Source organism: Dinoponera quadriceps, unplaced genomic scaffold (genome assembly GCF_001313825.1).
Source record: "Dinoponera quadriceps isolate SergipeBrazil2010 unplaced genomic scaffold, ASM131382v1 scaffold3290, whole genome shotgun sequence".
Lineage (NCBI taxonomy): Eukaryota > Metazoa > Arthropoda > Insecta > Hymenoptera > Formicidae > Dinoponera > Dinoponera quadriceps.
In genome coordinates, this window is record NW_014558496.1 from 188,963 (window position 1) to 202,698 (window position 13,736).

Below are 13,736 nucleotides of genomic sequence, written 5' to 3' on the forward strand. Positions count from 1 at the left end.
TTCAACTCTCGATACCGCGCGATAATGACGTATTATCGATATCGACGTGGGTAGTCAGCGCGCCGATGCTCTTTCTCTCTTCCTCCGCCGCTCTCGAGAAGCATGGGCGCGACAGGCGCACGACGGCATCCCCGCGCACCCTCGAATCCGCCGGGCTGGTTACCACGTGTAGCCCGCGTCGTATCTAATCGGCCGCTCGCCAATCGCGGGGACGCGCGAAAGTTCTGGAAGTGGTACGCCGTGACGTGGGCCAACGCACTGCGGCCAACAGTATAGCCCGTGGCCAATCGGTGGATTGGCCTTCCGCGAGCGCTGCGCTCGCGCGGCCAATTGGCGTCGGCCACGACGAAACGCTCCCGTTAATATCCCGGCCTCGCGCTTGCAGTCGAGATCAGTCATCGCTGTACCGTTTCTCGGTGAGATCGACGACGTACGTATCTGCGTGAAAGAATAGAGAGAAAGAAAGAGAGAAAGACAGGACGGTCTGTGCGAGCACCGACTTATATCTGCTTAAAACACCGATATCCGACACCGGTGAGTGAATGCGATTTCGCCTTCCCGATTTGTACCTCGCTCGCCCGGAAATCGCGGCTCGGACATTCCGCTCCGTTCGTCGGACTCGCTCCGTTGCCGTCGGCCGTCCGGGAATCCTTAGTCTCCCGAAACTTTCGGGGCGATCTTACGGGACGATTTTCTCGATCACCGGCCGGGCTCGGTAACTTTTCTCGCGGCTTCTGCGTACACTTGCTCAAGTTCGACGTCGAAGACGGTTTTTATGCCGGGACTAGTCACAGCTACGTCTTCTGCCACGTTTGATCGCGTGATTCGCCCGATATGTCCGCGGGCGAGCCCCGTCGAACGTGGTGCCGCGTGTTCTCGTCGTCGTCCCGACGGAGATGCCGTCATCGAATCGGTACCTAGTCGATCGCCCGAAGTGCGATGTCTTGAAATCTCGTGCAGCCGCCTCGGAAGGTGGAGAGATGACGTGTGACACATTTATCAGACCCGACGCTGCTCTTTTCGTGAGACCTTTCTCTCTCTCTTTCTCTCGTGACGGCGTAGAAATTAATTTCCTCTTAATTCGCGGCTAATTCGTTAAATTTAAGTTGGATTTGCGATATTGCGAGGAATATCGCGTCAGATATCGAGAGATATGTTCAGTGCCAGATGTCAAGAATGGAGGCACAAAGTGCGGTCCAAATATGGTTGTTGCAATGATATCACATTGTTCTCTCGCAATACAATTTGCGGAGGTATCCTCCCCTTCCCCCGAAAAAAAATTCATTCCGACGGAGTCTACTTTTGCGATGTTAAGTCATTATCATGTTAACTTTTGCACTTGACAAGAAGTATGCTGAGATCTTCGTACATAATTTATCTGGCACTGACATAATTACCAACGAATTAAATTATACTATTACATAATTATTAAATTATATTGTTATAAAATAATACGTGTAATATATATCATTTAACATATGTGCGATATTTTCTATATCAATGATTATGTAGTCCTGTGATGTTGCTGTTAAATCAACTAGTCAGGAAGAATTTAAGATCTGACTACATGCGTTAATTCTGGAATTTCTTTGCGATTTAGGCGAAGTTCACAAGAAAGCATCCAACATGAAGGAGGCGAAAGCTCTACTGATACTGGGACTGCTAACGGTCGCTGCGATCGCGAAGGAGGACAAAGAGAAGGAAGACATCGGTACGGTGATAGGAATCGACTTGGGTACAACTTATTCCTGGTGAGTACACGTTACCTGAAGACGACATGAAGTGAGACCACCTGAAGAGATCGTGTTCCACCTGAGCGAGTTAATCGTACTTTTGTCACTCGCGTCTTTCAGCGTCGGCGTTTACAAGAATGGCCGCGTGGAGATCATCGCCAACGACCAGGGTAACAGAATCACGCCTTCGTACGTGGCGTTCACCGCCGACGGCGAGCGTCTGATCGGCGACGCCGCGAAGAATCAGCTGACGACGAACCCGGAGAACACCGTGTTCGACGCGAAGCGATTGATCGGCCGTGAGTGGTCGGACCCTACCGTGCAGCACGATGTGAAATTCTTCCCGTTTCCGGTGATCGAGAAGAACAACAAGCCGCACATCAAAGTCGAGACCAGCCAGGGCGAAAAGGTGTTCGCGCCCGAAGAGATCTCCGCTATGGTGCTGGGCAAGATGAAGGAAACCGCTGAGGCGTATCTCGGCAAGAAGGTCACCCACGCGGTGGTTACCGTTCCGGCATACTTCAATGACGCGCAGAGACAGGTGAGATATGTCCGTCTACTGAGTTGAGTTCAACGTTCCGACAGCCGATAAAAATCCAACACAAACCGGGCGAATGTTATGCAAAACGACGGACCAGAAGAGTCAAATAGCCGGTCTTACTCGCATATTTTTACGAAAAATTCCGCGCTAGTAGCGCTGAGACGGCAGCGTCAAAATTAGTCGGAAATAAAAGCGAGCGAGTCGACTGGAACGTTTTTCCATTTTTAATTTTCTGATCCGAGGTCCTGATTCTCCTTGTCGTTGCAGGCAACTAAGGACGCCGGAACTATCTCCGGTCTGGTCGTGATGAGGATCATCAATGAGCCGACTGCCGCCGCGATCGCGTACGGCTTGGACAAGAAAGACGGCGAGAAGAACGTATTGGTATTCGATCTGGGCGGCGGTACCTTCGACGTCAGCTTGCTCACCATTGACAACGGTGTGTTCGAGGTCGTTGCCACCAACGGTGACACTCATCTGGGAGGTGAGGACTTCGATCAGCGCGTGATGGACCACTTCATCAAGCTGTACAAGAAGAAGAAGGGGAAAGACATTCGCAAGGACAACCGAGCTGTGCAGAAGTTGCGTCGCGAGGTCGAGAAGGCCAAACGAGCGCTCAGCGCCAGCCACCAAGTGCGTATACGTTCTCTTCTACATGAATATTTTCAGGCTATCTCGCCCGGGATCTTTCTATCTTTCTACGTCCTTTTATTTCACTGCATTTTGCAAGAACTTCGGGCATGCGTTTCTTCGCTTCTGACGTCATCAAAACGAGACGACTGCAGCTGGGAGCCTCGAGTTCTCTAATATCTTATCTTCTAATTTGAGCGGTTGTTATGTACATTTCTTTCTCGGGAATCTAATGTTCGTGCAATGATGTGTATGTGCAGGTGAGGATCGAGATCGAATCGTTCTTCGAGGGTGAAGATTTCTCCGAGACCCTGACCCGTGCCAAATTCGAGGAGCTGAACATGGACCTCTTCCGCAGCACCCTGAAGCCTGTGCAGAAGGTCTTGGAGGATTCCGACATGAGCAAGAAAGACGTGGACGAAATTGTCCTGGTCGGTGGCTCGACCAGGATCCCGAAGGTTCAGCAGCTGGTGAAGGAATTCTTCGGTGGCAAGGAGCCGTCGCGAGGCATCAATCCCGATGAGGCTGTCGCTTACGGCGCAGCCGTGCAAGCTGGAGTGCTCTCTGGAGAACAGGACACGGATGCGATCGTACTTCTCGACGTCAATCCTCTCACCATGGGTATCGAGACGGTCGGAGGTGTGATGACCAAACTGATCCCAAGGTAAGTTTTAAAGTGCTTTCTGCTAGTTGAAGTTGCTTTCATGCGCATCTCGGTTAGGGAGGCTCAATCGATTTTCGATTTTTTACACACCCAAAGGTGAATGAAATACGTTGAATTCTTGCATATCACGTATATACTGTAACTTTTAGATTCTTGGAAAACTTCCGGTTGTCCACTTTCAAGTGAATTGAATATATGTTAAATTTCTGAAAACTATGTATGTATTACGATTTCTAGAAATTTCCCTGGACATTTTGTTCTTTCAGAAAGCAATCACATTGTTAGATTCATTGTTAAGTTTTTAGATTTCGGAATTATTTTTTAAATCCCCTATCCATCACAGATACTATTAGGGGGACCGGAAAGTAATGTCGTCTTTTCACATTAAATTCAAACAGATAAATTTTTAACAAGTTTTAATTTTTAATCAATGATGTAATCACCCTCGTTATCAACAACCTTTTGCCATCTAGTGTGCAAATTTTTAATGTCGGATCGATAAAAATCAATTGATTTTTTAACAAAATATCTGGAGATGGCATTTTGCGCATCATCCAAATTTTCAAATTTTTTGCCACTTAGAAAATGCAGCGATCGGAATAAATGGAAAACCGATGGCGCAATATCGGGCGAGTATGGTGGATGAGGCAATACCTCCCAACCCAATTCATTAATTTTTTCCAGGGTTCGTCTTGCGCAGTGCGGTCTTGCATTATCGTGTTGCAGAATAACGCCTTTTCTGTTGACAATCACTGGGTACTTTTCAATTAAAGATTAATTTACTCGATCCAATTGTTCACAGTAAAGGTCTGCATTTACAGTTTGTCCATGTTTCAGCACTTCAAAATGAACGACCCCGCGAATACTCCACCAAACACACAAAAGCGCCTTTTTGGTGTGTAAACCTGGCTTAGCTGTACTTTGTGGCGATTCATTCGGAGAGAGCCACTGCCTTTTGCGTTTTGGATTATCATAGAGGACCCATTTTTCATCTCCAATGATCAAGCGATCAAAAAACGCTTCTGTATTGTGCCGCTGAAGCAATAAGTTGCATATGGTGGATCGGTTAGCTTTGTTTTTTTCGGACAGATTATGCAGGATCCAAACACCTGCTCTGCTTACTTTACCAATCTGCTGCAAATGTTCTTGGATGGCCGACTAAAGTTGGTTAAAAGTGTTTGACAGTTCCTCGATTGTCTGACACGGATTTGCTTCCACTTCCGCCCTTAACATGTCATTGTCTAAAGTTGTTGCTCTTCCTGATCGGTACGAGTCAGAAAGATCAAAATTACCGGATGTGAACTTAGAAAATCACCTTTGGCATTTACGAACGTCTAATGCACTTAGATAAACATCGCAAATGTTTTTGGTAGCAACTGTTGCGTTACTACCCTTGCGAAACTCAAAAAGCATACAATACCGGATATGTACCTCTTCTGGTATTTGGTTGGCCATTTCACCATAAATTGCAAAAAAAAATTTAAGATATAATTATTGACAAGTAAACAAGTCACTCTAACTTAAAATGTCTTTGGCACGACTTTGAAGTACACAATGAGCTGATAAATGACAAACGAATTTCGACATGCGCAGAAACGACATTACTTTCCGGTCCCCCTAATACTTAAATCCTCGACTAATTAATTCTTAATCCGGCGGAGTTCGCATCGATGTCTTTGGATTCTCAGACATCAGAATAATATCGCGCCAGCAAAAACCGAAAGTTGATCACTGAACGAGACGTTCGATGTGAATTTTTCCAGGAACACCGTCATCCCCACGAAGAAGTCGCAGATCTTCTCCACGGCGTCCGACAGCCAGCACACCGTCACCATCCAGGTGTACGAGGGCGAGCGTCCGATGACCAAGGACAACCATCTGCTCGGCAAATTCGACCTGACTGGCATCCCGCCGGCGCCGCGCGGCATCCCGCAGATCGAGGTGACCTTCGAGATCGACGCGAACGGCATCCTGCAGGTGTCGGCCGAGGACAAGGGCACCGGTAACCGCGAGAAGATCGTCATCACGAACGACCAAAACCGTTTGACGCCCGACGACATCGAGCGGATGATCAAGGACGCGGAGAAGTTCGCCGACGACGACAAGAAGCTGAAGGAACGCGTGGAAGCGCGCAACGACCTCGAGTCGTACACGTACTCGCTGAAGAACCAGCTGGCCGACAAGGAGAAGCTCGGCTCGAAGGTGAGCGACGCCGACAAGGCCACGATGGAGGAGGCGATCGAGGAGAAGATCAAGTGGCTGGAGGACAACCAGGACACCGAGCCGGAAGAGTACAAGAAGCAGAAGAAGGAGCTCACCGACATCGTGCAGCCGATCATCGCCAAGCTCTACCAGGGGGCGGGCGGCGGCGGCGGTGTCCCACCCACTGCCGGCGACGATGAGGATCTCAAAGACGAGCTTTAACTACAAGCTGCTGACGACTCGCCCGCTCCGGTTCGCGGTATAGACTGATTAACTTCACCTCCCGAGCAAATACCTTACAGAAGTTCTGTCGTGACGTTGCGAGGAGTTGGAAGTGTTTACACGTTCATTCACACGGTCGCGCTTTCTCGCTGTGCGTTTAGCCGGAAAAAACAAAACTTGACCGTTCTAAGTTTTACTCAAGTAACCTGTAGTAATGTAATACATTGTAAGATGAAGAGAGGATTACACTGTCTGTACGGCGTTCGCGTTCCTCGCTCGGATCTGTCCAACGGGAGTGAACGAGCAAACGCTACTCTCCGGTTTCTATGATAATTTAGACAAGCGGAGCTAAATGTACAGTGGGAATGGAAGTCTTCGTTACGTAATAAAGAAAGAAAGAAAGAGGGAGAGAGAGAGAGAGAGAGAGTCCGTGTCTGCATTCAATGAAAGTGTGAGTGAATGCTTACGATGGACGTCGAGAGAGGAGATCAGTCGGATTTTTTAAAATCTCTATGCGATTCATAGCGACACGTAGGAGAGAGAATATTAGTCGAGCGCTATGAATATGTAAAAAAAAAGGAAAAATGTCAACTTTTTATCCGTTGTACTCTCTTGCGTTTTTCTCTGTTGGAAAGTAGCCCCGTGTGAGGCGCGCTAGTCACTTGTGTTTGCGTAGGATGTGCAGAGTTAACGATGCACGTTCGCGGCAGAATTCCGGCCGAGTCAGCGTGAAACAAATGTCGAGCGAAATCGCACGGAGTGGCAGATGTGACAACGCGAGTTTCGTTTCGTCGTAGCTCGGTCGCGAGTGCTCGCCGAGTGGCTCGGAGTTGATCGCGTTCTCGAGGCGATCGTTGAACGTCGAAACCTCTGCGTTATCTGCTCCTTTCTCTGTTGCAATATTGTTTTGTTAGGAATTTTGTGACAACGCCTCCCCTGTCTCAGTCGCTGGTCTTCGAGTCCCGTGTCGACAGTCGTCGCTTGAAACTTGTCTCGAGTGAGACACTCGGATTTCAATTTCGGGTTAGATCCGCGAGTTTTCCGGTCGAATAGCGATTACGAATGTAGGGTGACAATTCAAGTGGAAACCTCAGATCGAACACGGTATTCAGATTTGAGTAACTCACGTGAGACGAGTTTCAGGCGACGACAATTAAAATTCGGCTCGGATATATTTACGAGATAGGGAGCGACGAGGAGGACGACGACGACGTCCGGTGCCCGAAGGCTCGCCTCGTAAACGCGATTGACTGCGCGCAAACACCTGCGGATCGCAGGAGATATCACACGGTGGACTGTGGAACAATCGCCCGTTATTATTCTGTATCGTGTTTGCCAGGAGGAATCACTTGGACCCTCTCGAAAGATCCGTCGGGAGGAGTCTGGAGGAAGGAGACTTTCCCGACGCTTTTCTCGTTCTCCTTTTAAAACAAACAAACCAACACAGACATAGAGAGAGAGAGAGAGAGACACATACACACAGTACTGCGTCGTTAATTTATTTCGAATTGTTTTATATGTTCTATTAAGTCCGAATAACGATTAATCTATATAATAATAATAATAATGATAAAGCTCGTTACAAGTTTGTTAGAGTGTATGCGATTGGATATGGGAATGAATGGGATTTGCGCGAGTATTGCGGTCTTGTAGACTCGTAAACTGCCGCCGGACTGCATCGTACTATGTACCATGTATCCGTATATGCGTATGTGCGTGAATGTTGCAATATGTATCGGTATCACAAGAATAAAGATTTTTTCAGTAAATGGAAATTCACCCGTGAGATGGAATTGTCCATGCGATGCCTCGAAGCTAGTTGGCCCTTTACAATATTTATCAGGAAATATTTAATTATTAGAAAATATCGATAATTATTCTATATAATAATAAATAATTATTAGAAAAGTGACGGTTAATGCAACACGAAGAAGCTCGGGAAATCTGTGCTGAATGTTTATAAAGATAATTTGCGACATGCAGTTTTGACTACTGTGCGACGTGAGAAGGAGAGAGACACATAGGGTTGAATCACGTTACAAACAAATACGCCGGTGGATTTTGAGAAATTTATTCAAGGATCCAGTTCATGTCACTGTAACAAAAACAGCACGGAATTTGTAGACGCGATAATCAATTCTCCCTATTATTTATAATCCTTTCATCCGCCTATAGTATTTTTCTTCTCACCGAAATGCAATCATTTCCGACGACAGTAAGACACAATTCGCCCCCTACGCGGAGTTCACTGACGTTCGTCTACACAGAGCAGTCCAATCGCTGGGCTCGCGTGACATTTCACGAATTTACTCAGGTATAAAAATAACGTCGAAATCGTGTGCAACGAACACTTTTTTTCTTCCCTTTTTTTTTTGCGCGCGAGTGTCGATAGGGTGAAGAATTCACGAGCTGTGTCGGAGAAGAGCTCGGCGGGATTCTGCGAATCCGACGGGACCGAATTTCGGAATCGTCGTTCGATGATTTCCCATCTCGACCTCCTATCAAGGATCTACATCGTGTGAATAATACTTTATCGTCGTTTCGGCAATCATTATACTAGCAGAGAATATATAATATATTATCGAAATATATAATATATTGTGTTAATTTTACCAAGCTTCTGAATTTCCTGACGCTGAATTTTCGCGACGCTGGGAAATGAAAAGCGGCGAATGACGCTGAATGATTCTAGCAAAATTTGGATCCCGGCACTCCTCCGATGCAGCCTCGCTGCGAGAACGCGTTTCCCATTTCGATTTCCATCTAAATTCCGATAAATATATTTATACATATATGCACCATAAATCACCGAAAAGTGTGTGTGTTTCGCGAGAATACGCGACCTACGAATAATAATACTATTCCTCAAAAGGACAGAACAGAAAGTAACAATTCGCAATTCGACGTGTAATTCCGGAACGATCAGTATATAAAACGGCCGAAACGGGCAGCAGCGAGTATATATATAATTGTTGGCCTGCGAATCAATCGTACTATATTTCGCCCTCTTCACGACGGATTTCCGTGTGTATATATAAAAAAGTAAGGCCAAAAGATAGGCGTTCATTCAGTGCGTGAATCACGAACTGGGAGGACAATGTCGTCTTTCTTTTTTTCTTCTTTTTTTTTTTTCGTTGTAACTCGCAGAGTTAGTACAATTCGCTTTGCTATTTTACACTGTGAACAAGTAACGAGGTATTTCATTGCGGTTTGTACAATAGAGTTGCATATATCGTTTATACTTTTTTTCTCTCTTTTTGCGCGTTTCTCGTGTACTTATTTTGGCATTTGCTGCTTCGAAAAGAGAACTTCAAACTACTCGGGCGTTTGAGCACTTTCTCCAGTTTCTTATCGGATCGTTGAGAAGCGACAGTGTACTAATTATGGAATTATTAGTTTTGTTTCATTTCTTCCTTTATATATATATATATATACGATATATATATATATATATATATATATATATGCTCCTAAGGAACATGGGGCGCTGTTTCGTACTCGTGTATTCTCAGCCAGGCATAAGTCTGCATACGACTAAGAAAGAGAAGCGCGAAATAAAGATTATAAAATATTATCAATCGATACAGGTATAAAGGATCGGTGTATAAACGAGATCATAGGTCTGTAAGGAAATTTAAATTACAACAATAAGCCGCGAAGAACGTAAGTATCCCCATGGCGAAACGCACTTTTCTGGTCACTAATCTAATAATACAATTACGTGAAGAGGGAGCCTCTCACGAAAGCACCGTAATTTGAACGTAAATCTCACAATTCGCGCGGTGCTACAAAGAAGTGCCTTTTTTCACCCGGGTACGTCGCATCCCCTCTGCCCGTGAAAAAAGATCGGTCAAACGGGACGCCGTCTAGTCAACCGGGTTGCCGCAACCGAGCACTTAGCCCTATGCAGACTCCGCGAATGATTTGCTGCGAATCGCGACGAGTCAACGATGTGTATCCGAATGGCGCAATGAAACACTACGTACGAGTCGGACAAATAGGTTTTCCCCGCATGCTCCCCGGTCGAAATCAACGGTCAGCCCGGAACCTCGGCGAAGAGGTTTGATATTTTGCGTCCCCCCCCCTCGCCGTTGGTATCGACAAGTGCCACAGAATGTAACGCGATCGAGCCGCCGTGAGCGACACGTGTGTGCGTTGGGTGTCTCCCACGTGTCTCCTTCGAGACAGTCCTCTCTTCCGCTTCCTTCGTTCCTCTCGATTCCCCGTTACATCCTTCTCTCTTCTCTTCTTTCCCCTCCTCCTCCACGTTAATAACTACGTAGTGATCGCGGAATTTTCACTCCACATCCTCTATTATTTCTCTCCTTCCTCTTTTACGCGGTAAATATTCATCTTCTTCTTTTTCGTCTTCATCTAATTTTTTTTCTCTTCATCTAGCATGAACACATTCAACATATTGTTTCGTTTTTTTTTTGCTCCTCTTCCCCCGTATAACGTTCTTCTCGCTTGATCAATTCGTGCAGATTCGCATCCTGAAATCAACGGACCGTGAAATAACGGTGCAGAGAAGCGTACGGTAATCTCTCTTTCTTCAGGTTTTGCCATCTGCACACTGCTTTCTCCCCTGACTTCCGCCTCCTTTTTTTTTCTCTTTTTATCCCCGTTTTCTCCTTCGTCTGCCAGTCTATACGTGTACTTCGGACGTATTTTTATATAGTAATTAGTGAATACATAGATCCGTCTCGTGCACCGCGACCCGAGAAGATTCTGAGTTCGAGTCCGTTGAATCTCGCGAACAGCACGCGATACAGCTTCGCCTATATAGTTAAGTCTCCCGTTTCTTTGTCGCGATCACCTCGATCAATAGCAAGTTAGAAGCGGAGAAATAGGCGCTTGAAATTCTTGTAAGATACGTTTGATGGAAAAGACGTGTCCGAAAAGTGATCGATCGAGCAGTCTTGTAATCCGGGAATTTTCCTGTTGCTCCAATAATGAATAGATATTTAGCTATAAAATTAAAGGAGTATTCTAATTTTTTTAAACACGTTTCGTTCGTTTAATAGATGATTTTTAAAAATATTTTCCGGACATATTTTTTTTTAATCGAACGTATTTTGCGAAAATTTTGAGCGCATTCTTTTGTTTCTGTCCGTTATCAATCAAAATGACAGCGATAAGAGAGCCCGATAGTCTTAATTCTGGCGAGGAGTCTCGATACTTTTGCGAAAGTTGCGAAGAATCTGTTTACGGTATCACTTGAGTTGAGATATCGGTATCAGCCGAGTTTCGAGAGTCGAGTCCTTCGATTGTTGTCGTGCTTAAAGAAAGGAAGCTGTTCTCCGACGAATTCTCTCCGGTCGTGGCGCATTCCCGTACATATACAAATACTTGTAATGCCTACTTGCTAATGCCAGCGAATACATTGAGCTACTAGTATAATCGTAGCATATATATTCTTAAACTCTCGTATTAGTAATTAAACTAGACGCTTCGTTTTCCCGAAGAAGTTCCGCCCTCGCGCCGCCAATTGTCGCGTAAAAATAATGTGATGTGATTCTACTGATGCCAAACGTGTGTGAACATGAGATGCGCTTGTTGTGTGTGTGTGTGTGTGTGTGTGTGTGTGTGTGTGTGTGTGTGTGTGTGTGTATGTGTTTGTATAGCGAATATATAAATAATTTCTCTAAGCGTAACATTTGCGAAACACGAAATTCGATTAGGAACAGCCCATCTAACAGATACTGTTACACCGGATAAATTATAGTTCGTATAAAATTTTCTAAACAAAGAGAGAAAGAAATAAAGAGAAAGAAAGAGAGAGAGAGAGAGAGAGAGAGAGAGAGAGAGAGAGAGAGAGAGAGAGAGAAGCGCCGCGCAAGACGAGACTGTGAAAATCATTTGTGTGAATTTTCTTTTAAAATGCAATTCTTACGCTAATTTACGCCGGTAAAACGTATTACGGCGCCGCTTGGAATTCCTGTACAAGAAGTTTGCTATATAATCGCTTTACGTATAATGCGCCTCATAATAGATATACATGTCTCTCCTGAATACATACGGAATTTGGATTCTACTTTGAGAAAATTCAACTTATCTCTAAATGTCTCTTGACAATCGATAATAAAAAAATCAACTCTTCCCGTAAGATCGACTTGCCAACAATACTACGACTGTAATTTTTAGTAACTAGACTTTGTAATCGTTAAGAGTAGATCGAAGATAGATTGTTTAAAGAATAGCCTATTTATATACTTTTTTTTCCTTTTTCGGAATACCATGTATTGAAATAGAATTCGCATATCGATAACTTTCGATCCACAGATTACCGAGTATAAACAAATTTCTTCTACACGATATTTTATAGGCATATTTTTTTTAACAATGTGTCTCAATTACGTTGTAATAAACGAAATTTCGAAGTTATTCGGTCTCTACGAAACTATATTAACAATGCATGAAATATTAAAATTGAATAAATTATTGCGAACATTCTCTCTCTTATCTTGCAAATTGTTCTCAATTTAGGTCACTGGTATTCTCGAATGAAAAAAAAAAATAACTATACATATGGTAGTTTCGTAAAAAAATTTATAAGTTCTTTAAAACAATCCATTTGATCGTTGGTTGTACCGTAACAAGGAAACGTATAACGCATAACGAAGGCTCGTAATAAGCATAGCACAACGGGAAAAACCCCGGGGGACGGTAATCCGCGAATCGAAAAATTACACATTTCTTGTCGGAATACGACTTGCAGAATTTTCAACGGAAAATTCGCGCGCTAATTCGCGTGGGGACTAATTCAACAAATATTACAAACGCGGTGCGCTTCTGGCCGCGTCGCTTAAATATCATTTCCCTAGTTTGAACAACAACAATGTATCTCGTATCACAGTATTATTCAGTAGTGTATTTAGTATTTGTCTCGCATTCACTTTGGATATGGCAAATATGAGATAGTAACAGTAAAATTATACTAATGTAAGTCTATAACTCTTTGGGGCTAAATGCATATCACAGTGGGAGAATTTTCAACGTTCCTATGTTCATCGTTCTTTCACGTCATTCACTTTCTTTCTTTCTTTCTTCATCTTTTTTTGTCTTTTTCCTTTTACTTATTTTAGATTATTATTTAACCGTCCAGAAGCGCACCACGGTTCCAGATGTGTGTGTTGCCTTTTCAAGGTCACGTTAAAAGTCTATTACGCGCTATATTACGAAGAAGCATCGCCGTCAACCAGTGGAAACAAACAAGCAAATATAATATTAGGTAAGACTTCCTTTTCTTCATTACCATTAGTCAAAAAATGCACCGTTAAGGTTACTCGAGATACGTATTCCTGTATCCGTTATGCAGTCTTATCCTAACTTCCTTTTTGCTGCGTAGTGCGTCGTCGTCTCACGTAATATGGACTATTGAAACACAGGACTAATGAATTGTACTCTTCCCTTTTTGTAAGTTTTTCAAACGCGAGAGATTATTACGCGGTTGCACATGCTGTCTCGAAGTTTCAATTCTCGCAAGGTGAAATCTAAAAAAAATAATAATAATAATACGTATTACCAATATTCTTACGCAAAGAAGAAATCTAAAAAAATCATCACAGTTGTGTTCATAATTAAATTTAACGAAAGCTGGAATCTTTCCTCTATTTAATAGTATTTGGAAAAATTTAATTTCGAAGAATTATACATTTCAATTGACAAGTTAAAATTTATAATTCTAAGAAAGCCAGAAGAAAGGAAAAAAAAGAAAATGATGGCAAGTTTCATCGACGAAATA

At 44.0% G+C, this 13,736-nt stretch overlaps 1 protein-coding gene across 3 annotated transcripts; it reads left to right on the plus strand.

The window, feature by feature from the left end:
• The first annotated feature begins 324 nt into the window (after nucleotides 1–324).
• On the plus strand, nucleotides 325–7,778 carry LOC106749868 (heat shock 70 kDa protein cognate 3). 3 transcript variants are annotated; one of them, XM_014629752.1, is made up of 6 exons: nucleotides 325–430; nucleotides 1,601–1,751; nucleotides 1,854–2,274; nucleotides 2,542–2,907; nucleotides 3,165–3,568; nucleotides 5,332–7,778. In XM_014629752.1, the coding sequence occupies exons 2-6, from the start codon at nucleotides 1,627–1,629 to the stop codon at nucleotides 5,990–5,992; spliced, it is 1,977 nt and encodes a 658-aa protein (XP_014485238.1). In that variant the 5' UTR covers nucleotides 325–430; nucleotides 1,601–1,626; the 3' UTR covers nucleotides 5,993–7,778. The 3 variants fall into 3 exon arrangements, with proteins under 3 accessions (XP_014485238.1, XP_014485237.1, XP_014485239.1); XM_014629751.1 differs by having other exon boundaries at nucleotides 352–534; XM_014629753.1 differs by lacking the exon at nucleotides 325–430 and adding an exon at nucleotides 869–1,022.
• The last annotated feature ends 5,958 nt before the right edge of the window (nucleotides 7,779–13,736 follow it).

Bases quoted from the DNA above. Each gene is read 5' to 3' on its own strand.
- LOC106749868 (XM_014629752.1), top strand. From the start codon at position 1,627: ATGAAGGAGGCGAAAGCTCTACTGATACTGGGACTGCTAACGGTCGCT. The intron at 1,752-1,853 runs GTGAGTACACGT...CGCGTCTTTCAG, and splicing joins TTGGGTACAACTTATTCCTG to CGTCGGCGTTTACAAGAATG. The intron at 3,569-5,331 runs GTAAGTTTTAAA...GAATTTTTCCAG, and splicing joins ATGACCAAACTGATCCCAAG to GAACACCGTCATCCCCACGA.